The following is a 27,644-nucleotide window of genomic DNA, read 5'->3' as shown; positions in this document are numbered from 1 at the left end:
CTAGCTGGGCGTGGTGGCATACGCCTGTAATCCCAGCTACTTGGGAGGCTAAGGCAGGAGAACTGCTTGAGCCCGGGAGGTGGAGAGGTTGCAGTGAGCTCCGATCATGCCATTTCACTCCAGCCTGGGCAACAGAGCAAGACTCTGTCTCAAAAAAATAAAATAAATAAATAAATAAATATTAATAGAATGCTATATATTTCTTGTGCCAAATACCTTCATTAAGGGAGCAGTATGGCAAACTGGTAGACTCCAAGGGATATCTCTTGCTTTCTACAAAAGATAATAAAACATTAAACAACACTAAATAGATGGCCACACTGAAAGCCCAGACTTCATCACTATGCAATATATCCATGTAACAAAATAGCACTTGGACCCCTTAAATTATACAACTAATAAATAAATAACCCTCACACAGCACGTACACTCACAGATGTGTAAATATTTCACTATTATAAAAAAAGTTCTAAAGCGAACTGATTCTTTAAAAATAAATATACACAGGAAAATGCACAGGTAAGTGTATAACCTGATAAACGTCCACAAACTGAAGAAGCAGCATCCAGATCAAGAAACAGAACATCGGCCAGGCGTGGTGGCTCATGCCTGTAATCCCTGCACTTTGGAAGGCTGAGGCGGGCAAATCACTTGAGGTCAGGAGATTGAGACCAGCCTGGCCAACATGGTGAAACCCCATCTCTACTGAAAATACAAAATCAGCCAGGCATGGTGGCATGAGCCTGTAATTCCAGCTACCTGGGAGGCTGAGGCACAATAATTGCTTGAACCCAGGAGACAGAGGTTGCAGTGAGCTGAGATCATGCTACTGCACTCCAGCCTGAGTGACAGAGCAGGACTCCATCTCAAAAACAAAACAAAACAAAACAAACAAACAAAAAAGAAACAAAACATTGCCAGCTCCCCAGCTCCCTCCTTTCCCTTTCCCATCCTCAAGGGTAACCACTGCCCTGACTTCAAACAGCACCAGCTTAGTCCTAGCCTGTTTGTACTTTACATAAATGAAATCACACAGTATTTATTCTTTTGTATCTGCTTCTTTAGCTCCACATTATGCTTATAAGGTTCGCCCACATTACCGTGTGTAGTTCTAGCTCCAAACCTCTACAGTTTAAATTTACATAAGACAGAAACACATAGAAAATAATGATACAAATAAGACTTACCAGCTAGAGGCACAAGAGATGAAATCAGTTCATAAATCACTGGAAGCACCATCTGTGACTCAAGAACAATTCCATCTTCACTGAAGAAGTCACTGTAAGACCACTCTTCATATGGATCTTTATGTGTCCCAAAAGAAGCCTAGGTGCCAAATCATACAAAAAAGAGAGAAGTCAGTACGCTGCACAACACATTGTTTCTTCTGGTCTATGGCTTACAGAAATTTCATTTTAAGTTAAACTCTAACAGAAGGACAATGTCGAGGGAGGCCTTGCTGGAGGCCCAATGTTTTGAAAGATAGTGCAAATTAAAGCCAATCAAGTGACTGGAACAGAGAAGTGGCCTCATGCCCTTACGTTGTTTTCCGGTCTAGGGTAAGAAAACATAAGAGGTGGATGCAGTATTTTCATAAACTTTGCAAATGATTAAAAAACGGCCCAGGTGCAGTGGCTCATGCCTGTAATCCGAGCACTTTGAGAGGCTGAGGTGGGGGAATCACTTGAGCCCAGGAATTGAAGACCAGCCTAGACAAGATGGTGAGACCCTGTCTCTGCAAAAAAAAAATTTTTTTTAATTAGTCAGATGTGGTGGCACACACTTGTAGTCCCAGCTACTCAGAAGGCTGAGGTGGGAGGACTGCTTAAGCCCAGTTCAAGACTGCAGTAAGCCTTGATCATGCCACTGCACTCCAGCCTGGGTGACAGAACAAAACCCTGTCCGAAAAAAAAAAAAGGTGCATAATGCGTTGCCCAGGATTTAAGGGGAAAAACTCAAAAGTAACTTACTTTCATGAGGATTCCACAGTCATCCATTTGGCACTGTCTGGAAAGCTCTACAGCCATTAAAGTATGTTTACATAGTTCTAAAGCATCTAGTAAAAAATCTGAAACAAAATGGAGAAAAATCATTAAACTCATATTTCATGTCTTTAGGATAATGAAAACAACCTTTTAATAATTACCATTTAAAATTCTAAGGAAGGCCACAATGTAGATAGAAAGGTTCCATATAGCTTCGACTACCCTAAAAAGTTAAATTTTTTCTCAAGCTTGACTTGAAAATAAGATCAGATATGGGAGGCAAGGAATTTCATAATCCTACAAAAGTGAGTAATGTCAACAGTCAGAAATCACATTGTTAGTATTTTGAAATACTTTCAAACAATAATCCTCAAAGAGAATCAATTATAAGCATCCCTTTGTGAAATGCAGATACTATCTCTAGTCTGATTACCGTGATGTCCAATTGTAAAGAGACAGCATTTGGGAGACAAGTATGACATGAACCAGAGAATATAAAACTACGTATATTACAAATATTGTCACCTGGACTGCAAATGGTGGCAGCTTGGCTTGCTAGATCATGTATCATGGAAGGAAGATTCAGTCCCACAGGCATTGTCACTGGGACATTATCAGCCAACATCTGACAAAGCTTCTGACACGTCAGAAATAGCAATTTCCCAGTGTCAGCATTGCAGTGATACTTAAACAAGTCGCTTTGGAAGAAAGAAAGTATTGGTAGTTAGAATACTCACACTGAAAGTAAACCCATGGTCTTTCTTGGATTAATATATCACCACCACCATCAACACATTCAATGTCTTTTAAATGTTCTCATGGTATATAGTGTAGTTTTTCTTTTGTTTTTTTGAGACAGGCAGGACCCTATCACCTAGGCAGGAGTGCAGTGATACAATCATGGCTCACTGCAGCCTCAACCTCCAGGGTCAAGCAATCTTCCCACTTCAGCCTCCCAAGTAGCTGAGACTACAGGTGTGTGCCACCACACTTGGCTAATTTTTAAATTTTTTTTGTACAGATGAGCTCTCACTATGTTGCCCAGGCTGGTCTCAAACTCCTGGGCTGAAGTAATCCTCCTGCCTTGGCCTCCCAAATTGCTGGGATTACAGGTGTGAGTCACCGTGCCCAGCCTGTTTTTCTTTTTCTGAGACTGAGCCTCACTCTGTCGCCCGGGCTGGAGTGCAATGGCACGATCTGGGCTCACTGCAACCTCCACCTCCCAGGTTCAAGCGATTCTCCTGCCTCAGCCTCCCGAGTAGCTGGGATTAGAGGTGCCCACCACCACACCCAACTAACAGTTGTATTTTTAGTAGAGACAGGGTTTCACTGTGTTGGCCAGGCTGGTCTTGAACTCCTGACCTCAAGTGATCTGCCCGCTCAGCCTCCCAAAGTACTGGGATTACAGGCGTGAGTCACCAAACCTGGCCCCAGCCTGTTTTTCAAATGACTAAGGATACCATTAAATGCTGAAGTGCACAGTAACCTAAATTTAATGGTTATGTTACCTAACTCTGCAGTATTGCTTACTTGCCTTTTATGCTACTACTTTCTGACACTGAGGCCCAAAATACGCTCTGAAGGTGAGAAATCAAGAATTGCTTCTGTGAAAAAAGAGTGTCACTGGCCCTACCCTTATGACTGAAGAAATCAGGCAATTGTTACTTTCTTTCTTTCTTTTTTTGAGACGGAGTCTTGCTCTGTAGCTCAGGCTGGAGTGCAGTGGTGTGATCTCGGCTCACTGCAACCTGCCACGATCCTGCCTCAGCCTCCCTAGTAGCTGGGACTGTAGGCACATGCCACCACGCCTGGCTAATTTTTTGTATTTTTAGTAGAGACAGGGTTTCACCATGTTAGCCAGGATGGTCTTGATCTCCTGACCTTGTGATCCGCCTGCCTCGGCCTCCTAAATTGCTGGGATTACAGGTATGAGCCACCGTGCCCAGCTGCAATTTACTTTCAGAGAAGCTATGAAATTCAGGGATCTGGAATGTCACCTGCATTTTTTCAGTGCTGTTTTGATGTTCCCATCTTTTAAGGCTCTCAAGGTCAGCTCTGCCTCCAGCTCTTGTTTGGACATCTGCAGGGCCAGCGCCTGTCTGTGCAGCTTTGATTCCATGCTTGGGCTCCTCACCTCAGCAGCTATGGGCTCTGGGGTGCTCCCGGGTTTGTGTTTCACCTGTGCAACTTCATGAGCTTTAATGTGCTGCTCACGGAGATCTGCTACGAGGGAACTATTGCTATAATCTTCAAATGAAAGAAAGACCTCAAAGTTCTCCTGTAGCAAAGGTAAGCAAGACAAAGTTCGAAGTCTGTTTAATCTATTGTTTAAAATAATCATTTTCATTAGTTTTTTTTTTTCATAATTTCAACTTTTATTTTAGATTCAGGGGTACATCTCTGGGCTTCTCACCTGGGTATATTGCGTGATGCTGAGGCTTGAGGTACAACTGATCCCATCACTCAGCATAGTACCCGATGGGTAGTTTTTCGACCTTTGCCCTCCTCCCCTCCCCACCTCAGCCAGGTAGTTCCCAGTTATTTACATCCATCCATTCATTCGTTTATTTTAAGGCAGGGTTTCACTCTGTTGCCCAGGCTGGAGTGCAGTGGTATAAACACAGCTCCTGCGCCTCAACCTTCTAGTCTCACACCATCTTCTCGCTTCAGCCTCCAAAGTAGCTGGGACTGCAGGCACGCATCACCACGCCCGGCTAATTTTTGTTATTTTTAGTAGAGACGAGGTCTCACTATGTTGCCTAGGGTAGTCTCAAACTCATGAGCTCAAGTGATCCTCTAGCCTCACTCTCCCAAAGCGTTGGGATTACAGGCATGAACCACTGCACCCGGCCTCCAGATGGTTTTCACAGAGAAAGCTATTTACAGCTGGTCTCAAATTTTTGGGTCATAGGACTCCTTTACATGCTTAATTGTATGATTCCACTTATATGAAATAGCTAGAATAAGCAAATTCACAGCGACAGAAAGTAGAGATAACCAGGGGCTGCGGGAAGAGAGGAAAGGGGAGTTATTTTTTCATGGCTACAGAGTTTCTGCTCAGGGTGATGAAAAAGTAGATAGAGGTGATGGCTGCACAACACTGTGAATGTAATTAACACCACTGAATTACAAACTAAATAACTGTTAACATGGAACATTTTGTTATAAGTATTTTAACAAAATTAATAATGCATCCACGCACGGTGGCTCACACCTATAATCCCAGTATTTTGGGAGGATGAGGTGGGCAGATCGCTTGAGGCCAGGAGTTTGAGACCAGCCTGGCAAACATGGCAAAACCCCGTCTCTATTGAAAACATAAAAACTAGCTAGGTGTGGTGGCACATGCCTGGAGTCTCAGCTACTCAAGAGGCTGAGACAGGAGAATCTCTTGAACCTGGGAGGCAGAATCTGCAGTAAGCTGATATCATGCCACAGCCCTCCAGCCTGGGCAACAGAGTGAGACTTTGTCTCAAAAAAAGAAAAAAGGCCAGGCACGGGGGCTCACACCTGTAATCCCAGCACTTTGGGAGGCCGAGGTGGGCAGATCACCTGAGGTCAGGAGTTTGAGACCAGCCTGACCCACACAGAGAAACCCCATCTCTACTTAAAATACAAAATTAGCCGGGCTTGGTGGCACATGCCTATAATCCCAGCTACTTGGGAAGGCTGAGGCAAGAAAATCACTTGAACCTGGGAGGTGGAGGTTGTGGTGAGCCGAGATCACGCCATTGCACTCCAGCCTGGGCAACAAGAGCAAAACTCCATCTCAAAAAACAAAAAAAAAATTTAATAATATAACATAACAAAAAAAATCATTGAATTGTATATTTTAAGTGGATGAATTATATGGTATGTAAATTACATCTCAATACAGCTGTTGAGAGAGAGAGAGAAGGAAAACCAGTATCTCCAGTCCCTAAAGACTAGTGCAAAAAACTTTTTTTTTTTTCTTGAGATGGAGTCTCGATCTGTCACCCAGGCTGGAGTCCAGTGGCACGATCTCAGCTCACTGCAACCTCCGCCTCCCGGGTTCAAGCAATTCTCCTGCCTCGGCCTCCCGAGTAGCTGGGACTACAGGTGAGTGCCACCACGCCTGGCTAATTTTTTGTATTTTTAGTAGAGACGGGGTTTCACCATGTTAGCCAGGATGATCTCGATCTCCTGACCTTGTGATCCACTCACCTTGGCCTCCCAAAGTGCTGGGATTACAGGGGTAAGCCACTGCGCCCAGCCATACAGAAAACTTTAAGGAGGGAAAAATGCACTGATTGGTCAAGTAATAATGTTTAACATGGCTCAATATGTTTACCTGTAAGCTAGCAACCTCTTTAAATAGTTTCAACATTTCTTCACATTCGTCCTTCTTCTGCAGATTGTCTGTAATTAAATTTTTAAAAGTTATAGCAGACATGCAAATTCTCATATTATCAGAATTTTAAAAAGAAGAAATTTTAATTAGCTTTGGTTCTCTCATCTCAAGTCTTCAGTAGTTCTTCTCAGATGATAATATATAGTAACTAAGTACAAAAACATCTAATTTCAAAAAAATCTAATTATTCTTTCAGGAGGTAGAAAACAGAAGTTTATGTGTTACAAAAAAGTTATTTTTCTGAAGTAAATTGTAGCTTCTTTTTTTTTCCCTGGAAAGTTACTTTCTTCACTGTTTTATTTAACTTCCAGTTCAAATGGCTTCTCCCCACCATCATAAGCAACTGATAAATGAGAAAAATGAGCAATGAGTGCGAGACACTAAGGAAATCTAGTCTAGCACTAAATAGTAAGTGAGCATATAAACAAATGATAGGTTGATTTTGCATGCGTCTGTTCTTGAATTGCTGATAAAGGAATAAAGGAAGACTTTTCATGAAGCAAAATGGGTAAGATCAATAAAGACAATCAGAACCAGAAAAACTGTGGGTATGGTGAGAGTTGTCTTCGATGCCTCTTTCTGAAGAGGGTGAGCTTTGGAACAAAACTGAGATGAGAAAACAGAAGTAAAAGCTACCTTTCTGAATGTCACATAGTATCTTAAGAATGTCCACGGATGTCTTCGCTACAGACATTCTCCAGGCCTTGCCCTAAAAATAAATAAATAAAGCGAAATAAAATCTACTTCCTTTTCTGACCACTTCAGTAGTACATATACAAATACACAAAAACCACAGAAGCAGAAAAAACAATTGTGGAGGAGTTGGGCAGCTGAGAAATGGATCGTTAATGAGCGTTATACAGGGTAGACCTGAAAAACTCCAGTATGAACTCCTGGATATATGATTTAGAAATATCAAAGAATATGCAACTCTCCCAAATAACCTTTCAACTACATTATGATTAATAGATCCTTATTCTCTTTTAGAGTTATTTACTATTTGAAAAAACATTTAGAAAAGTTAAAAAGAAGTCTAAAAAATGGCCTAGAGAACAGAAGTCTAATAAATAATCACTACCTTCCAGTGATTATTTAAAAAAAATTTTTTAAGAGAAGGAAAAAAAGGAGGTGCTTTAATTAAAAGACATGATGTATGTAAAATGTTTAGTAAGTGCCTCGCCAATAAAAAAATTCAAATATTTTCATAATGGGAGCAATTCAAACTGGTACTTAAGAATACAGACTATGGTATTAGACAGTTTGAGCTGAGGTTCTGCCCCTTTCTAACAACCTTGGAAAAAAGTCATTTACTTTCATATTTTGGTTTTTGAACTTAATATATAAGGAGACAACAATAGGAACTACTTTACACCTTTGTTATGAACAAGAAGTAGCTATTTAACCTAATGCCTATTGCATAGTAAATATTAGGTGTTAAAAACAACAACAATAACTTCATTTTCCAACAGCAAAAAACATTACTGAAATGGACTGAGAGAAGTTGGGAGGTATCTATCCTTAGGGGTTTAAAAATCCAACTATTGGCCAGGTGTGGTGGCTCACACCTGTAATCCTAGCACTTTGGAAGGCCGAGGCAGGCAGATCAGTTGGCGTCAGGAGTTTGAGACCAGCCTGGCCAACATGGTGAAACCCGTCTCTAGTAAAAATACATAAATTAGCCAGGTGTGGTGGCGGATGCCTGTAATCCCAGCTACTCCCAGCTGAGGCAGGAGAATCGCTTCAACCTGAGAGGCAGAGGTTGCAGTGAGTCAAGATCGCGCCACTGAGCTCCAGCCTGAGCAACAAAGCAAGACTCTGTCTCAAAAAAGAAAAGAAAAGAAAAGAAAAAAAAACCCAACTATTGAGCATGGTGGTGCATGCCTGTAATCCCAGCTACTTGGGAGGCTAAGGCTAGAAGAGAACTTAAACTTAGGAGTTCAAGACCAGCCTGGGCAACATACCAAGACCTCATCTCCTATATATAATATTAAAAAAAAGAGAAAAAATTAAAAATCAGTAAGAATCCAGCTATCCTGGAAAAATCAAGTATTCCTCATCTGCAAAAAAGTAAACTCTCTTAAAACCATTTCTAAGTTTCAATGTTATAAGATTATATAGATTTATATTGGTTCTGTAGCTGACATTATTATTTGACAATAATTATGTCCTATATAACACAAAACATTGTTTATATTGCAAGGCATTATAGAAATCTTTCGTGTACAACAGCTGCTCCAAGACACCCGCTAACCCACAGCTCCCAGGTCATTCTCTGTGGGCTCAAGCAGCCGCTCCAAGGCAGCCACAATTGTTTTTTTCTCCTAGTAGTAAATTTACCCAGGAATTTTTTCACTACGCCACCCTAGCAGTGAGAAGGGCAGATCTCCATATGTGTAAGTCCATCTTTTCTATCCTATTGATTAATAGCCATAAAAATTGGATTTACTTATATTTTACTTGGTGAAAACATCACCTCTTTAGAATGATCTGGCTCTTCTTGTAACGCCAGTCGTGCCCATATGATGACTCTTTCTGCAGTTTTCTCAGCTTCAGCAGGAGGCAAAGACTTCAACAGAAGGAGACAGTCTTCACCCTATAAACAGGGTTTGAAAGGAAGAAAAAACAGCTGGTATTTGCAAAGGACGGTGTGGCCTTACCTCTTTTTTTTCAATTTAAAGATGAAAATACATCATTTGGAAAAATAGATTATGGTTCAATGTTTTAATAATCCGAAAATCCATTTTTATTTTATTTTACTTTAAGTTTCAGGATACATGTGCAGAAAGTGCAGGCTTGTTACATGTGCCATGGTGGTTTGCTCTACCCATCAACCTGTCATGCACGTTTTAAGCCCTGCATGCATCAGCTATCCATCCTGATGCTGAAAATCCATTTTTGATGACAGCAAACAATAAAATAAATTTAAAATACGATCCTAGATACTGAAGATTTAATTCCTAGGCATTGCTATGATTATAGAATCATATAAAAATAATGACATTTAAAAACACAATAGGCCAAGCACGGTAGCTCACACCAGTAATCTCAGCACTTTGGGAGGTTAAGGCAGGTGGATTACTTCAGGTTGAGAGTTTGAGACCAGCGTGACCAACATGGTGAAACACAGCCACTGCACTCCAGCCTGGGCAATGGAGCGAGACCCTGTCTCAAAAAACAACAACAACAACAACACGGAAACAAAGAAGCCATACGAAATGACAACATAAAACTTACAAACCTGTTCTCTATCAATCAGGTCAATAATTCTTAGACTGTAGATCTCATCATCAGATAACATAAACGCTTGGGCTACCTTTAAAGCATCTTCTAAAGAAGATGGGACATCTTGTTTGAGAATGTATCTAACCACTCTCTGCAAAAGACAATATGAACATTCTTTGTTATAGAACTCACAGAAAACCAAGAAATCATTTGCTTATAAGAGCAAAGTGGCCAAAAAATTTAAATAATGCAGCAAAAAACTAAATTGTATGAAAAATTAAAACATGATTTATATTCTGATCATTCCGCAGTCCTGTCTTCTTTCTTCTACAGCTTCTTAATTTACTATTTGGTGTCTTTTTTTTTGAGACAGAGTCTCCCTCTGTCGCCAGGCTAGAGTGCAGTGGTGCAATCTCAGCTCACTGCAACCTCTGCCTCCCAGGTTCAAGTGATTCTCCTCCCTCAGCCTCCCAAGTAGCTGGGACTACAGGCACATGCCACCACACCCTGCTAATTTTTTTGCATTTTTAGTAGAGACAGGGTTTTACCATGTTGGCCAGGATGGTCTTGATCTCTTGACCTCATGATCCACCCACCTTGGCCTCCCAAAGTGCTGGGATTACGGGTGTGAGCCACTGCACCTGGCCTATTTGGTGTCTTTAATACTCTCATAAAAAGGCCAGGAGCGGTAGCTCATGCCTGTAATCCCAACACTATGGGAGGCCGAGGCAGGCAGATCACCTGAGGTCGGGAGCTCAAGACCAACCAGCCTGACCAACATGGAGAAACCCCATCTCTACTAAAAATACAAAAAAAAATTAGCCAAGCGTGGTAGTGCATGCCTGTAATCCCAGCTACTCAGGAGGCTGAGGCAGGAAAATCACTTGAACCCAGAAGGCGGAGGTTGCGGTGAGCCGAGATCGCGCCATTGCACACCAGCCTGGGCAATAAGAGCGAAACTCCATGTCAAAAAGAATAAATACTCTCATAAATAACTGAACACCTTATTAACATCATATCTAACAAAAGAAATGTAGTGGAAAAACCTAGCTCTATTAGCCTCCTAGAATATAAAATCCTCATTAAGTTTCCCATATTGCCCTAGAAATGAAAGAGAAAAAAGACTCTTCGAAGAGTGTACTTACCATTATTTCCTTGTTTAAGAGATTTACCTCTCTTATTCCATAGCCTCGTAAAAGTTTTTTCATCTCCATTAGTTTGTAACTTTCCTGTAATAACTTGACTCTGAAAGCAAATTTACCCATATTAACATGGATTGCCTTTTTTATGAAGTACTACGGGACACAGCAAACAATATAGAAACATAAATGAATGTCAACTCAAAACACAATGTTTCTCCAGAGCATAACAACATTGTTTCGTAGACAGTCATCTTACTTGGGATGGTCCATTTCCAGGTGCTGTTTCACCATTTGCTCCACAGCTGCACTCCAAGGAACCACTGCCGCATACATGATCTTGAGCACGGCATCAAATATGAGCTACAAAAGATGCACGCATGGACAAGGAACAGCCCTCAGGTTTACGATGCATGCAAGTGAACAGCACAGTCCAATCAGCAGGTCTTACATCAACCACATGGTAGTTTGAGAATATTTCATCCACTCACTGGAAAACCATTTATTTCTTCAGTTTTCACATATAGAGAACAATTGGACTATTCAGAAAAATTCAGAAGAGTATTTTTTCTGCTGTAAGCTAAGACATACAGTGTTATTGCTTTCTACGGTCTCTAAACTCCCTGGGTTTTTTTTGTTTTTTTGAGACAGGGTCATGTTCCCATTGCCCAGGCTGGAGTGCAGTGGCGCGATCTCAGCTCACTGCAACCTCCACCTCCTGGGTTCAAGCGATTCTCCCGCCTCAGGCTCCCAAGTAGCTTGGACTACAGGCAAGCACCACCACACCTGGCTAATTTTTGTATTTTTTGTAGAGACGCGGTTCCACCATGTTGCCCAGGCAGGTCTCAAATTCCTGAGCTCAGGTGATCTGTCTGCCTTGGCTTCCAAAAGTGCTGGGATTACAGGCATGAGCCACTGTGTCCAGCCTCAGTCTCTGGTTTAAAAACAGTTTTCATTATTTTATTTCTATTTTATAGTGGCAATAACAGTGTGAAGTTAAAATAAAGGCATATTACAATATATTAACAAATGTCTCACATTGCAGCGAATAACTGAAAAAGAAAAGTCTCCATGTTTGCATAACCACAGAAAAGCCTGCAAAGATATGCATACAACTGTCCATGGAGGTTCTCTTGGGGGTGGAAATGAGTAAACATTCACTTTTTATTTTCTGTAATTAAAGAAAACAGACACTTTAGGAGAACGAAGCAGGAAGATCACTTGAGCCCACGAGTTCAAGACCAGCCTGGGAAACCCTGTCTCTACAAAAAATACAAAAATTAGCTGGGCGTAGTGGCACACGCCTATGGTCCTAACTACTCAGGAGGCTGAGGTGGGAGGATTGCTTGAGCCAGGGAGATTGAGGCTGCAGTGAGCCATGATCATGTCACTGCATTCCAGCCTGGGCGACACAGCCAGACCCATCTCAAACAAAAACAAATATATGTCGCTTTTATGAACAGAAAAAAGCTTTCAGAAAAGATTTAATGCTCAAAAGGGAAACGCAAATGGTCACTATTTACTTACATCCGTGTCAGATAAACACGCTATTACTGCCATGGCCTTTGCTTCCCATGCTGTTTCAAAGAGTGATGTGGACTTTGAGCTGCATCTATTCAGTAAATCCTAAAAAGGGATAAACATGTATGTTTTTTAAAAATTAAAAATTCAAATTAAAAAAATGTCACATACAGCTAGATACAGATATTATATGGCCTTGATAGATGTGTTAAAAGAAAAAAACCCTAAAAATTCTAATTAGTCATAAATGTTGAACAATGGTCTAAAAATACAAAACTGCCAAAACATTAGCCTTTAGTTTTATATGGTATAGAAAATTTAAGAATGAAACAGTCTTGAAGAATCTACAAATAAGATTACTGTAGCACATTAATAACATCCACAAGAAATAATTGCTAATATTTATTGAGCTCATGCTCCTGTGGTCTCACAATAGCCCTTTGAAGAAAGTACTGTGAAAGGGAAATATCTTGGGCCCCCAAGATCACTAAGGAAAACTCAGGCTGGAAACTGCTTAGGGCAAACCTGCCTCCCATTCTATCAAAGTTACCCCTCTGCTCACTGAGACAGCTGCATTATCTGATTGCCTCCTTTGGAAAGGCTAATCAGAAACTCAAAAGAATTTTAACATTTTGTATCACCTATCTGTGACCTGGAAGCTCCCTCTCGCTTGGAGTCTTCCTGCCGTTGCTTCAAGTTGTCCCACCTTTCCAGATCGAACCAATGTACTTCTTACATATGCTGACTGATGCCTCATGTCTCTCCCTAAAATATATAAAACCAAGCTGTGCCCGGACCACCTTGGGTACATGTCGTCAGGACTTCCTGAGGCTGTGTCATGGGTGTATCCTCAACTTTGGCAAAATAAACTCCCTAAATTAACTGAGAACTGTCTCAGATTTTCCGGGTTCACAGTCCTCATGTATCCCCCCTTTGCTCAAGACGGTTAGTAGCAGAATTAACCCACATTTTTAACCAATTCAATATGCTGCATGAGTCCTACTGAGAAAGCATATGACATTCCTTAAAGAGTTAAATATTTACTACAGTGCTACACTGCAAAGATCCAAGAAATAAGACTAGATCTAAAGGAAAAGTTACCTCTATGTACAGCAAGAGAAGTTCCTCCTCTTGCAAGTCATGTTCTCTCATGTAAACTCTTATAAACTTCTCTAAGATGGAGGGAATAAGCTCTGGGGCCAGCACTTTATCAAACATTCGGAACACTATGGTGGTTGTATTTTCCTGGATGCCAAAAGAAAGATGGCATAAATACAGACTCTACCCATAACTTGATATACAAAATAATTCTTATGACCCTGGACTTTACCTTCTCAAAATCAGAGAGGGCTAATTTGCAGTTGTACTTCCTATGCAACGTGATCAACTCTCGCAAGTTATTTACCAAAGTCCTTAGCTGACATACTTCCTCTGTGTTCTGATAATCTTTCTAAAACAAAAGTGTTAAAGTTGTTAACGATATAAAAGTATGACAGAAAAATAGAATCAGAATTATTTCAGATAAAATAAGAATTAACCCTGGTTATGCACGTAAGAGGAAACCTGCAACTTTAAACCAACTTATGCTCTAAATTTTGTAGTATTTTAACCAAATTAGTATAGATCAGAATCTGAAAGATATTTTCTCTTAAAAAAAAGATAGAAAAATTAAGAATATTAGTATAATACTTTTTCAGAACCCAAGTATACTTAGTACACAGCATCATTTAGATAGTGCTCAGTGTCCCATCTATCTATAGAGATTATATATCATAACCAGATATAAAGACATAACATTTCCTAAAATTACATAAAAAGAACAGAACCTTCAATATTGATAAAAGTTAACAGGGAAAAGATAAAAATAATGTTTTACAGCAAGAGGAAAAAGCTCTTATATAGAAAAGGTGACTTGACAGATACAACCTTTGAAAACTAATATTAATGTACTATCAAGACTTAATTTTTCCTTTTTTCTTTTTTTTTGGGGGGGACAGAGTCATGCTCTCTCACCCAGGCAGGAGTGCAGTGGCACAATCTCAGCTCACTGCAACCTCTGCCTCCCGGGTTCAAGCGATTCTCCTGCCGCAGGCTCCCAAATAGCTGCGACTACAGGCACCCACCACCATGCCTGGCTAATTTTTTTTTGTATTTTTACTAGGGATGGGGTTTCACCATGCTAATCAGGCTGATTTCAATCTCTTGACCTCAAATGATCTGCCCATCTTGGCCTCCCAAAGTGCTGGGATTACAGGCGTAAGCCACCGTGCCCAGCCAAGATTTAATTTTTCAAAGGATTGTGAAATGCTGCTAATGCAGAAAATCCCAATTATACCACTTATCAGAATGTTTATATAGTTCCCCTTTTGGTTGGCTGAATAGAGAAAAACTGTTCATTAAAACAGGTTGAGGGGGGGCCAGGAGCAGTGGCTCATGCCTGTAATCCAGCACTTTGGGAGGCCGAGGAGTGCAGATCATCTGAGGTCAGGAATTTGAGACCAGTCTGACCAATATGGTGAAACCCCGTCTCTACTAAAAGTATAAAAAAAAATTAGCCAGGCGTTGTGGTGGGTGCCTGTAGTCCCAGCTACACGGGAGGCTGAGGCAGGAGAATTGCTTGAACCTGGGAGGGGGTGGTTGCAGTGAGCTGAGATCACACCACTGCACTCCAGCCTGGGCAACAGGGTGAGACTCCATCTCAAAAAAAAAAAAAAAAAAAATAGGTTGAGAGGGCTGGGCACAGTAGCTCACACCTATAATCCTAGCACTTTGGGAAGCCCAGGTGGGTAGATCACTTGGGTCTGGGAGTTCAAGACCAACCTGGGCAACATGGCAAAACCCCTTCTTTACAAAAAATACAAAAATCAGTCGGGCCTGGTGATGCGCACCTGTAGTCCCAGCTACTCAGGAGGCTGAGGTGGGAGGATCACTTGAGCCCAAAAGTTGAGGGTGCAGTAAGCCGTGGTTGCACCACTGCGTTCCAGCTGGGGCAACAGAGTGAGACCTTGTCTCAAAAATGAATAATAAATAAATAAATATATAAATAAATTAAAAACATAGGTTGAAGTTGTAACACAAATCAGAAAGAAAGAAAAAGCAAATTTTCCTACATATGGATTTGAAAGGCACAAAACAGAAAAAAGGCACACAAAAACAGAAAATTTAAGAAGTAGATACATTTCCAGATACTTTACATACATGCAGACAAACCCTTTCAGGTAAACTGACTGTTTCATTACTAAAAATCCATTCTCACATCATACCAAGGAAATCCAATGCCAGGAAGATGCCAATCCCAACTCGTCTGTTTTTTCTGCTGTAAAAAATATCTCTGCCAATTGAAGTCCATTTTCTGGCCAATTTGCCTTTAAAAAAGATTACAGACAGTTCAAAACAATGTTTTATGCTGTTGGGAGTGTGCAAAATGTCTTTTTACTGTTAATTAAATCAGTATTACCTTATCAGTTAATTCAAGGTTCCTGGCTGCTTGTTCTAACCATTTTGCAAGAATTATCTGAAATAGATTATTTAAAAATAAAACTCTTAATGCATAATCACTGATATAACTAAAAACCTCCACGATTTCTTTTTTTTCCTTTAAATATTTATTTTGTCCATAAACATCTTATCCACGATTGTCTTTTTTGCTTGTGTGTGGGCACGTAGTAGGTGTACATACTTGTGGAGTACATGAGATGTGTTGATACAGGCATGCAATGTGAAATAATCACATCATGGAGAGTGGGGTATCCATCCCCTTTGTGTTACAAACAATCCAATCACACTCTTAGTTATTTTTAAATATAGAATTAAGTTATTATTGACTCTCTTGTATAATCAAATAGTATGTCTTATTCTTTTTTTTTTTTTTTTTTTTTTGAGACAGGGTTTCACTCATCGCCCACGCTGGATCTCATGCAATGGCACGATCTCGGTTCACTGCAACCTCCTGGGTCAAGCAATTCTACTGCCTCAGACTCCCGAGTGGCTGTGATTACAGGCATGCCACCATGCCCGGCTAATTTTTGTATTTTTAGTAGAGACAGGGTTTCACCATGTTGGTCAGGCTGGTCTCAAACTTCTGACCTCAGGTGATTCACCCACCTCAGCCTCCCAAAGTGATGGAATTACAGGCGTGAGTCACTGCACCCAGCCTCATTCTTTCTAAATATATTTTTTTGTATGCATTAACCATCCCCACCTCTCACCCATCACCCATCACCCCACAACCCTTCCAAGCCTCTGGTAACCATCCTCCTACTCTCTATGGCCGTGAGTTAAATTGTTTTGATTTTTAGATCCCACAAATAAGTGAGAACATGTGATGTTAGTCTTTCCATGCCTGGCTTATTTCACTTAACATAATAATCTCCAGTTCCATCTATATTGTTGCAAATGATAACATCTCCTTCTGAATCACAGTTGTCTTTTAAGAGACACTTTAATTAACACAGGTGTTAGCTTAACTAACTGGTGTTAACTGGTGTTAACGTGACTTAATCTTCAATGATCTAATGTAAAAAATGAAATAAAGTCATCAAGAGTGGAAATACTGAAGACAACTCACCTGTCCTTCAGGCACAGTCCTTCTTACAAATGGAATCACATCATTTTTAAACCATGGACACAGCTTTTGCAAAGAGACTGATGCAGACATTGAGTTGAGCAAGCTCTCCAGCATTTTCACATCAAATCTGCTTTCAAAGTTTGCCTAAATTATAAGGAGCGAGAAATGAAGATCTGACAAATTTAAACCAAAAGCCTTCCAAATGTTTGACAAAGATATTTTAGGAAGTCATTTTAAGGAGTAGCCTACTGATTTAATAATGAGTGCTAAAGGAGATTCACACTATGCAAATGATTCTAGTTGGGAGCTGCATACTGTATGCAATGTCACGGCGCTGAGTGCCAAATAGTTTATCATGTAGCAGAAGAACCAGCAGAGAGAGTATTCTAAGGAAAACTTAACTGGGGGTGATACTAGGAATTCTGACAAGCAATGCAGCCATTAAGGGCATCACGGCAAGTTATGACTTTATGGATCTAATGTTCTATACCAACTTTGGCCAACTTAAAGGGATCGAGACAAGCAATTTTAAGGGGCAATCTTTTACCACAATTTGAGCTGCAGTGGCAACATCTTCTTCACCAATGCTACATTACAAAGCCCACTAATAAACCAGATAACATGTTGCCTTTGAGCTAAGATTAGGAGTTAGACTCTTTTTTGGTTAACTTTTATTTTAAGTTCAGTGGTATAAGTGCAGGTAAACTTTTGTCAAGGGGGTCTGTTGTACAGATTATTTCATCACCCAGCTATTAAGCCTATTAATCGTTAGTTATTTTTCCTGATACTTTCACCCTCCACCTTCTGAAAGGCCCCGGTGTGTGTTTCCCTCCATGCATCCATGTGTTCTCATCATTTAGCTCCCAAGAAACTAGATTCTTAATGATTGGATAAAATAAGATTCTACTGTACATTCACTGTACTTCTTCTGATTTAATGTTATCAGAGGACAATTTTCTCCGGGAAAAGTCATTTTTTTTCTTTTTTTTTTTTTTGGGACAGAGTCTCACTCTGTCACCCAGGCTGGAGTGCAGTGGCGTGATCTCGGCTCACTGCAACCTCCACCTTCTGGGTTAAAGAAATTCTCCTGCCTCAGCCTCCTGAGTAGCTGGGTCTACAGGAATGTGCCACCATGCCCGGCTACTTTTTTATTTTTGGTAGAGACACGGATTCACCATGTTGACCAGGCTGGTCTCGAACTCCCAACCTCCAGTGATCAGCCCGCCTCGGCCTCCCAAAGTGCTGGGATTACAGCCATGAGCCATCGCGCCCAGCCCATGGGGAAAGTCTTTTTTATCCCCTTGCCCTTTACAAACAAAAGCAAGTCATATTTTAAGAACCAATCAAAAAACACCTCATCACCCAGTCAGACTTGCACCTTGTTAGTCTCCAACATTGATTCAATCACCTAACTCAGGAGCTATAAAGCTGTTAAGGAAAAAATGTAAAACATGTTACCCGATGTCGAAGCCAAAGATACTGTGCACAAACAAGGTTTCCTTCTTTTAGCTGTAAAAAAATATCTTTAAGATCATCTTCATTATTTAGAAATTCAATCCAAGAACTGCCACTGAATAGACAAAGAAGGGAAAAAAGTCAGTTTTAAAAAAAATTAAGGTTATACCTTTTAAGTGGATTATCTTTAAATGCATTTTAATTAGTTTTCTTCTTCATAAAGGTAAAAACAAAAAACTAAAAAAAACCCAGTTCCAAAGATCACACAATGCAAAGTACATTTCCTTCTTATCTCAGACCCTAGAACTCCCGACATCTTCCTCAGAGCCATGTAGCTTCCTATAGGACCCTCATCAGATAATCACTACACGTAGAAATAATTATTTTTCACTCTTGTTTGTTTTATTTGTTTTTTTGAGATGGGATCTCACTATGTGCTCAGGCTGGACTAGAATTCCTGGGCTCAAGCAATCCTGCCACCTCAGCATCCTGAATAGATGGGATTACAGGCATTTTTATATTATTTTACTTTATTTTATTTTTTTGAGCTGGAGTCTCACTGTCACCCAGGCTGCAGTGAAGTGGCACAATCTTGGCTCACTGCAACCTTTGTCTCCTGAGTTCAAGAGATTCTCATGCCTCAGCCTCCCAAGCAGCTGGGATTACAGGCATGCACCACCATGCCTGGCTAATTTTTGTATTTTTAGTAGAGATGGGGTTTCACCATGTTGGCTAGACTGGACTCAAACCCCTGACCTCAAGTGATCCACCCACTTCAGCCTCCCAAAGTGTTGCGATTACAGGCATGAGCCACCGTGCCCGGCCTATTTTTTAAATAAGTAAGTGTTCTATAATGAATTCGACGAGGAAAAAAGAAAATCAGAATTGATAAGATAAAATTTCATTATTTGAATATAAAATTATATACCTGGAAAAAACAAGATCAAATGAAATATTACTATGCATAATAAAGAAATTCATTAAGGTAGCTGGTTAAACATTTTTAAAAATCAGCTGATCGTGGTGGCTCACGCCTGTAATCCCAGCACTTTGGGACGCCGAGGTGGGTGGACCACTTGAGGTCAGAAATTCAAGACCAACCCGGTCAACATGGTGAAACCCTGTCTCTACTAAAAATACAAAAAATAGCCGGTGTGGTGGCGGGTGCCTGTAATCCCAGCTATTCGGGAGGCTGAGGCAGAAGAATTGATTGAACCCGGGAGGCAGAGGTTGCAGTGAGCCGAGATCATGTCATTGCACTCCAGCCTGGGCAACAGAACAAAACTGTCTCAAATAAAAAAAAAAGTTTTTTTTAATCACTAGCTCACCACATCCTTTACAAAAGATGGCAGCCAGCCACAGTGGCTCATGTCTATATTCCCAGCACTTTCGGCGGCCAAGGCAGGAGGATCACTTGAGCCCAGGAGTTCGAAACCAGCCTGAGAAACATGGTGAAACCCAGACTCTACAAAAAATTAGCTGAGTGTGATGGTGCTTAGCTGAGTGTGATGGTGCTCGCCTGTAATCCCAGCTACTTGGGTGGCAGAGCTTGGGAGGCTGAAGCTGCAGTGAGCTGAGATCATGCCACTGCACTCCAGCCTGGGTGACAGAGTGAGACCCCACCTCAAAACAAAACAAAACAAAACAAAACAAAACAAAACCAAACCAACCTGGACAACATGGCAAAATCCGTCTCAACTAAAAATACAAAAGTTGGCTGGGTGCAGTGGCTCACTCCTGTAACCCAGCACTTTGGGAGGCCAAGGCGGGCAGATCACTTGAGGTCAGGAGTTCGAAACCAGTCTGCTCCAAATGACGAAACCCCATCTCTACTAAAACTACAAAAATTAGCCAGACGTAGTGGTGCATGCCTGTAATCCCAGCTAGTCGGGAGGCTGAGGCAGGAGAATCACTTGAATATAGGAGGTGGAAGTTGCAATGAGCTGAGATCACGCCACTGCACTCCAGCCTGGGCAACAAAGTGAGAGTCCGTATTAAAAAAAAAAAAAAAAAATTATCCAGGTGCAGTGGCACGTGCCTGTAATCCCAGCTACTGGGCAAGAGAATCACTTGAACCTGGGAGGCAGAGGCTGCAGTGAGCCAGAGTCAAGATCGAGCTACTGCACTCGAGCCTGGGCGACAAGAGCAAGACTCTGTCTCATTGAAAAAAAAAAAAGATTTAGGCTGGGCGCAGTGGCTCACGCTTGTAATCCCAGCACTTTGGGAGGCTGACGCGGGCAGATTACGAGGTCAGGAGTTCGAGGCCAGCCTGGCCAACACAGTGAAACCCCATCTCTACTAAAAGTACAAAACTTAGCTGGGTGTGGTGGCAGACGCCTGTAATCCCAGCTCCTCAGGAGGCTGAGGCAGGAGAATCACTTGAATCTGGGAGGCGGAGGTGGCAGTGAGCCGAGATCGTGCCACTGCACTCCACACTCCAGCCTGGGCAACAGAGCTAGACTCTGTCTCAAAAAAAAAAAAAAAAAAAAAAAGATTTAAACGTAGAAAGAAACTCTAAAAATGAAAAAATACAAGAGAATGTATTTATTTATTCATTTTTTGAGGCGAGTTTCACTGTGTCACCCAGGCTGGAGTGCAGTGGCACAATCACAGCTTACTGCAGCCTCTACCTCCCAGGCTCAGGTGATCCTCTCACCTCAGCTTCCTTAGTAGCCAGGACTACAAGCACCTGGCCAAGTTGCCTGGCAAATTTTAGTATTTTATGTAGAGACAGGGTTTCACTATGTTGCCCAAGCTGGTCTTGAACTCCTGGGAAGCGATCCGCCTACCTCAGCCTCCTAAAGTGCTCGGATTACAGGTATAAACCACTGCGCCCGGCCAAGAATTTATTTTTAATCTTGCGGTGGGTAATATTTTTCCAAACAGACATAAACATACAAACTTCTGAATTTTTTGTCAAAAAAAAAAAATAACAAAATCAATTAAAAAATGCCAAATTAGAGGAAAATTTGAAATACCCACAAAGAACTTTAAAGTCAATTTTGAAAAGAACAACTCGGTCCAGGCGTGGTGGCTCATGCCAGTAATCCCAGCACTTTGGGAGGCCGAGGCAGGAGGATCACTTGAGCCCAGGAATTTGAGACTAGCCTGGGCAACATGGGAGACCCTGTCTCTAAAAACACAACAATAATAAAACCACAGAAATAGCTCTGTTTTTTTTTTTTAAAAAAAAAACAACTCAAGAGAAAGAGGGACCAAGGATGTAAGGAGAAAAACAAAAGGCTTTTCACCTTGAGAAAGTAAATATTTCAACCAAAATTAAGAATGGAAATCAAATCTATGTGGTAATATTTAAAAAAATTTTTTTTTGCATATATCAGATTAGCAAAAAAACAAGTTCTATAACATACTGTTGGTGAATGGGTGAGAAAATGGGCCCTCCCCTACTCATTCTATTGGAAAAGGTGCTTTGGAAGCCAAGTTTGGATGAATAACCTTTTGCCTTAGCAACTGCACCTCCAGAAATTGAATCCACAGATGTACTTCCATGTGCACCAAAATATCATTACTTAAAATCAGAGGTATACTTACTTTAAATCTATTTATCAGAATAAATTAACAATGAAGGGAAATGAGCAATTAGAACATATGGTAAGAATCTGACTATGATCAAAGGTAAAAATATTTGTGATAAAGAAATGACCACTGGGCGTGGTACCTCACGCCTGTAATCCCAGCACTTTGGGAGGCCGAGGCAGGCAGATCGCTTGAGCCCAGGAGTTCAAGACCGGCGTGGACAACATAGAGAGACTGCATTTCTAAAAAAATAATAAAAAAAAATTGGCCAGATGTGGTGGTGCACATCTGTAGTCCCAAGCTACTTGGGAGGCTGCGGTAGGAGGATCACCAGGGAGGATACCAGGTATCCTTGGCATCCCAAAGTGTTGGGATTACAGGCGTGAGCCACTGCACCTGGGCCAGACTCAGTTTTATATGTTTTAGGACCCTTTAATTCTAGAATGGAGCGTGAGTTCTCTTTTATTGTGTTTTTAAATGTCATTATTTTTATACGATTCTATAATCATAGCAATGACTAAGAATTAAACAAATCTTCATTACTTAGAATTATATTTTAAATTTATTTTATTGTTTGCTATCATCAGAAGTGGATTTTCAGATTATTAAAACATTGAACCATAAGGCCAGGTGCAGTAGCTCACACCTGTAATCCCAGCACTTTGGGAGGCCAAGGTGGGTGGATTGCCTGAGGTCAGAGTTCAAGACCAGCCTGGCCAACATGGTGAAACACCGTCTCTACTAAAAATACAAAAATTAGCCAGGCGTGGTGGCGGGTGCCTGTAATCCCAGTTACTTGGGAGGCTGAGGCACAAGAATTGCTTGAAACCGAGAGGCAAAGGTTGCAGTGAGCCAAGATAGCATCGCTGGACTCCAGCCTTGGTGATAGAGCGAGACTCCGTTTCAAAAAATATATAAAAAACATTGAACCATAATGTTTTTCCAAATGATGTATTTTTATCTTTAAATAGAAAATAAAGAGGTAAGGCCACACTGCCCTTTGCAAATACCAGCTGTTTTTTCTTCCTTTCAAACCCTGTTTATAGGGTGAAGACTGTCTCCTTCTGTTGAAGTCTGCCTCCTGCTGAAGCTGAGAAAACTGCAGAAAGAGTCATCATATGGGCACAACTGGCGTTACAAGAAGAGCCAGATCATTCTAAAGAGGTGATGTTTTCACCAAGTAAAATATAAGTAAATCCAATTTTTATGGCTATTAATCAATAGGATAGAAAAGATGGACTTACACATATGGAGATCTGCCCTTCTCACTGCTAGGGTGGCACAGTGAAAAAATTCCTGGGTAAATTTACTACTAGGAAAAAAAAAATAATTGTGGCTGCCTTGGAGCGGCTGCTTGAGCCCACAGAGAATGACCTGGGAGCTGTGGGTTAGCGGGTGTCTTGGAGCAGCTGTTGTACACGAAAGATTTCTATAATGCCTTGCAATATAAACAATGTTTTGTGTTATATAGGACATAATTATTGTCAAATAATAATGTCAGCTACAGAACCAATATAAATCTATATAATCTTATAACACTGAAACTTAGAAATGGTTTTAAGAGAGTTTACTTCTTTGCAGATAAGGAACCAAATACTTGATTTATCCAGAATAGTTAGATTTTTACCAAGCCTAAGAAGTTGAGGCTGCAGTGAGCTATGATCGCACCACTGCACTTGAACCTGGGTGACAGAGTGGAGACCCTGTCTCAAAAAAGAAGAAATGACAACAAGGAATATCAGCCAGTTTTTGTTGCTGAAAAAATAGTATTTTCTATCACTCAATGCCCCTCATAGAAACACAAATTCAGCAAGAGGACTGCTATACCTGTTATGACATTCCAAATTTCTATGTAACTTATAATCTAAAAAAAATTTTTTTTTTTTTTGAGACCGAGTCTTGCTCTGTCGCCCAGGCTGGGGTGCAGTGGCACGATCTCGGCTCACTGCAACCTCCGCCTCCCGGGTTCAAGCGACTCTCCTGTCTCAGCCTCCCTAGTAGCTGAGATTACAGATGCACGCCACCATGCCCAGTGAATTTTTGTATTTTAGTAGAGATGGGGTTTTGCCATGTTGGCCAGGCTGGTCTCGAACTCCTGACCTCGGGTGATCTGCCCACCTCAGCCTCCCAAAGTGCTAGGATTACAGGCATCAGACACCATGGCTGGCCTAAAAAGTTTTAACAAAAATGTACACACCTGAATTTTTCTGGTCCAAATGCTCCATAAAAAGTAGTCAATTTTGCATGAGCTCTTAGCACCTGAAGAAAAAATAATTTAATAATCAATTTATACGCAACAATATTGAAATTAAAACATTAAAAATTAATCATTACATTTCACATGTCTATACACATTCACATTTATCTCACATCACAACTCAATTCCCATAGGACTGCCTTTATTTCACACACACACACACACACACACACACACGCACACACACACACAAAACATGGGATAAGAAAAACATTTCCAATTACATCCAATTATAAAGGCACATATACATTAATTGTAGGAACTCTTTAAAATCAGTTTTTTCACTGATTTCTAAATTCTTATGGTAAAATCCAGCTGGATTACAATACTTAATTTGAACTAAGAATCTGAATATTTATATGCTCACATGCACACACACATGTATTTTGGCACCATCATAATCAACATCGCAGTTTATCTTCATTTGAATGTTTAGCAGGTACCAGGTACTATGTACAACAGTTTATATGAATTATTTCCTTTGATCTCAAAATGACCTTATAAAGTAAGTACCTATTAATATTACCATTTTGCAGATAAGAAAACTAAGGTATTGAAATAACTTGCTCTTGATAAAATACGGGTCTATTTTGAATGGAAAACATATTATAAAGGTATATTCACCCACATATTAACCTAGAAATCTAATGTAATTACCTCTTTCAAGCCATCAGAATAAATGAGAGCAGTTTTATCTTCTTTCTTCAAAAGCTAAGTAAGAATAATAAGAAATACAGTTAGAAGAATATCTACTGTTTATTTCCTAAATGATGGATTTTCTGTGAAATAACAAAAAATTTTTTTAAATAAATTGCATTTAAGTGTGAAATGAATAGTAAACTATAAAGACTGACATGTTTTTTAAAATAATGCATTTGCCTGGGGGCAGTGGCTCACGCCTGTAATCCTAGCACTTTGGAAGGCTGAGGCGGGCAGACTGCTTGAGCTCAGGAGTTCAGGATGACCCTGGGCAACATGGTGAAACCCCGTCTCTACTAAAATACAAAAAATTAACCAGGCATTGTTGCACGCACCTGTAGTCCCAGCTACTAAGGAGCCTGAGGCACGAGAATCCCTTGAGCCCGAGAGGCTGAGGTTGCCATGAGCCGAGATCCCACCACTGCACTCCAGCTTGGGGTACAGAATGAGACTCCATTTCAAAAAAAAAAAATTACAAATAAATAAATAAATAGCAAAAATACTCATAGGTCATTGCAAAAATGACATTATTTGCAATTGCAAAAATTGCATGCCAAAAAAGGTCTATGACAGAAAAAGAATCCATTTTTTATTTATTATTATTATTATTTTTTTTTTTTTTTGAGACAGGGTCTTGCTCTGTCACCCAGGCTGGAGTGCAGTGGCCCAATCTCTGCTCACTGCAACCTCCACCTCGTGGGTTCAAGTAATTCTCCTGCCTCAGCCTTCCAAGTAGCTGGGATTACAAGCATGAGCCACCAAGCCTGGCTAATTATTTTTGTATTTTTAGTAGAGATGGGGTTTCATCTTACTGGCCAGGCTGCTCTCGAACTCCTGACCTCAAGTGCTCTGCTCTCCTGGGCCTCCCAAAGTGCTAGGATTATAGGCATGAGCCACTGCACCCAGCCAAGAATCCATTTTTTAAAAAATTATTTCTTTGGCATAAGACTAATATATACAAACGGTATCAAAACATACCTTCCCACCTTACATACATCAGTGGAGGGATTACAGCCACTGTGCTTGGCCCAATCCCAGCACTTTGAGAGTCTGAGGCAGGAGGATTGCTTGAACCCAGGAGTTTGAGGCTGCAATGCATTACAATTGCACTCCAGCCTGGGTGAAAGCAAGACCTTGTCTCAAAAACAAAAAGTGTTAGCAAAGGTGGAGAAATCTGAACACTTATGCACTGTTGCTGGAAATGTGAAATGGCACAGTCACCATGGAAAACATGGTAGTTCCCTAAAAAATTTAAAAGAGAATTAGGGCCCAGTGTGGTGGCTCACGCCTGTAATCCCAGCATTTTGGGAGGCCAAGGCAGGCAGATAACTTGAAGTCAGGAGTTCAAGACTAGTCTGGCCAACATGGTGAAACCCCATCTCTACTAAAAATACAAAAATTAGCTGGGCGTGGAGGCACATGTCTGTAATCCCAGCTACTTGGGAGGCTGAAGCGAGAGAATCACTTGAGCCTGGCGGGGTGGGCAGAGGTTGCAGTGAGCCAAGATCACGCCATTGCACTCTAGCCTGGGAGACAGAGTGAGACTCTGTCTCAAAAAAACAGAATTAGCATATGACCCAACATTTCCACTTCTGGGTATATGCTCAAAAGAACTGAAAGAGGGACTCAAATAGACATCTGTACACCCATGTTCATAGCAGAATTATTCACAGCAGCAAAAATGTGGAAATAACTAAAGAAGTCAGGGTTAGGGTCAGAGTCAGGGACCATGGATAAACAAAAAAGAAAGAAATTCTGTCATTTGCAACAACATGAATGAACCTGGAGGATATTATGCTAAGTGAAATAAGCCAGTCACAAAAGACAAGTACTGTATGATTCCATTTAATATAAGGTACTTAGAGTAGTCAAAATTATATACATAGACAGCATATGGTTTGCCAGGGGCTGGGGAGACGGAGAAATGGGAAGTCTGTGTTTAATGGGCAGAGTTTCAGTTTCACAACGATGAAAAGAGTTGGGGAGATGGATGATGGCTGAATGTGATTATGAATGTATTTAATACCATTAAATTTAAAAATGCTTAAGATAGGCCGGGCGCAGTGGCTCATGCCTATAATTGCGGCACTTTGGGAGGCCAAAACAGGCAGATCATTTGAGGTCAGGAGTTCGAGACCAGCCTGACCAACATGGTGAAACTCCGTCTCTACTAAAATACAAAAATTAGCCAGGTGTGGTGGCAGCGGGAGCCTGTAATCTCAGCTACTTGAGAGGCTGAGGCAGGAGAATCACTTGAACCCAGGAGGTGGAGGTTGCAGTGAGCCGAGATCACACCACTGCACTCCAGCCTGGGCGACAGTGCAAGACTCCCTCTCAAAAATAAAATATTTTTTTTAAAAAAGGTTAAAATGGTAAATTTCATGTTATGTATTTTTTAACAAAATAAAAACAAAATTGGGGGAAAAAAGTATAAACAACCCAAATGTCCATCAACTGATAAATGGAGAAACAAAACGTGGTATATCCATAAAATAGAATATTATGTGCCAATAAAAAGAAATACAGCACTGACATGTGCTACAGCATGGATGAACCCTGAAGATTTTTTTTTATTTTTATTTTTTTTGGGACAGAGTCTTGCTCCATTGCCTGGCTGGAAGCACGATCTCGGCTCAAAGCAACCTCCACCTCCCAGGTTGAAGCGATTACCTTCCCTCAGCCTCCTGGGACTACAGGTGCGTGCCACCACGCCCGGATAATTTTTTTTATTTTTTGTATTTTAGTAGAGACGGGGTTTCACCGTGTTCGTCACGATGGTCTCGATCTCCTGACCTCGTGATCTGCCCACCTTGGCCTCCCAAAGTGCTGGAATTACAGGCGTGAAACAACGTGCCCAGCCCAAACTCTGAAAATATTATGCTAAGTGAAA

At 40.8% G+C, this 27,644-nt stretch overlaps 1 protein-coding gene across 3 annotated transcripts in view; it reads right to left on the bottom strand.

The window, feature by feature from the left end:
- The window catches only part of KNTC1 (kinetochore associated 1), a 99,450-nt gene that overhangs the window by 40,406 nt on the left and 31,400 nt on the right, over nt 1-27,644 (bottom strand). For 2 of the 3 annotated variants that reach the window (XM_019038686.4, XM_055358253.2), the window contains exons 19-38: nt 24,713-24,766; nt 23,996-24,057; nt 18,265-18,376; nt 16,807-16,950; nt 15,697-15,753; nt 15,503-15,604; nt 13,570-13,689; nt 13,341-13,484; nt 12,246-12,344; nt 10,978-11,081; nt 10,725-10,824; nt 9,596-9,730; nt 8,831-8,950; nt 6,994-7,066; nt 6,298-6,365; nt 3,983-4,263; nt 2,511-2,683; nt 1,971-2,068; nt 1,188-1,326; nt 217-273 (exon numbers count right to left, since the gene is read on the bottom strand). In XM_019038686.4, the coding sequence (XP_018894231.2) occupies nt 217-273; nt 1,188-1,326; nt 1,971-2,068; nt 2,511-2,683; nt 3,983-4,263; nt 6,298-6,365; nt 6,994-7,066; nt 8,831-8,950; nt 9,596-9,730; nt 10,725-10,824; nt 10,978-11,081; nt 12,246-12,344; nt 13,341-13,484; nt 13,570-13,689; nt 15,503-15,604; nt 15,697-15,753; nt 16,807-16,950; nt 18,265-18,376; nt 23,996-24,057; nt 24,713-24,766 (2,242 nt within the window). The remainder of the gene's footprint in view (nt 1-216; nt 274-1,187; nt 1,327-1,970; nt 2,069-2,510; nt 2,684-3,982; nt 4,264-6,297; nt 6,366-6,993; nt 7,067-8,830; nt 8,951-9,595; nt 9,731-10,724; nt 10,825-10,977; nt 11,082-12,245; nt 12,345-13,340; nt 13,485-13,569; nt 13,690-15,502; nt 15,605-15,696; nt 15,754-16,806; nt 16,951-18,264; nt 18,377-23,995; nt 24,058-24,712; nt 24,767-27,644) is intronic. The other variant, XM_055358254.2, reaches the window with a different exon arrangement.

The sequence above is a fragment of the Gorilla gorilla genome, chromosome 10 (genome assembly GCF_029281585.2).
Source record: "Gorilla gorilla gorilla isolate KB3781 chromosome 10, NHGRI_mGorGor1-v2.1_pri, whole genome shotgun sequence".
Taxonomy (NCBI): Eukaryota; Metazoa; Chordata; class Mammalia; order Primates; family Hominidae; genus Gorilla; species Gorilla gorilla.
This window is presented reverse-complemented; position numbering and strand designations above follow the sequence as displayed.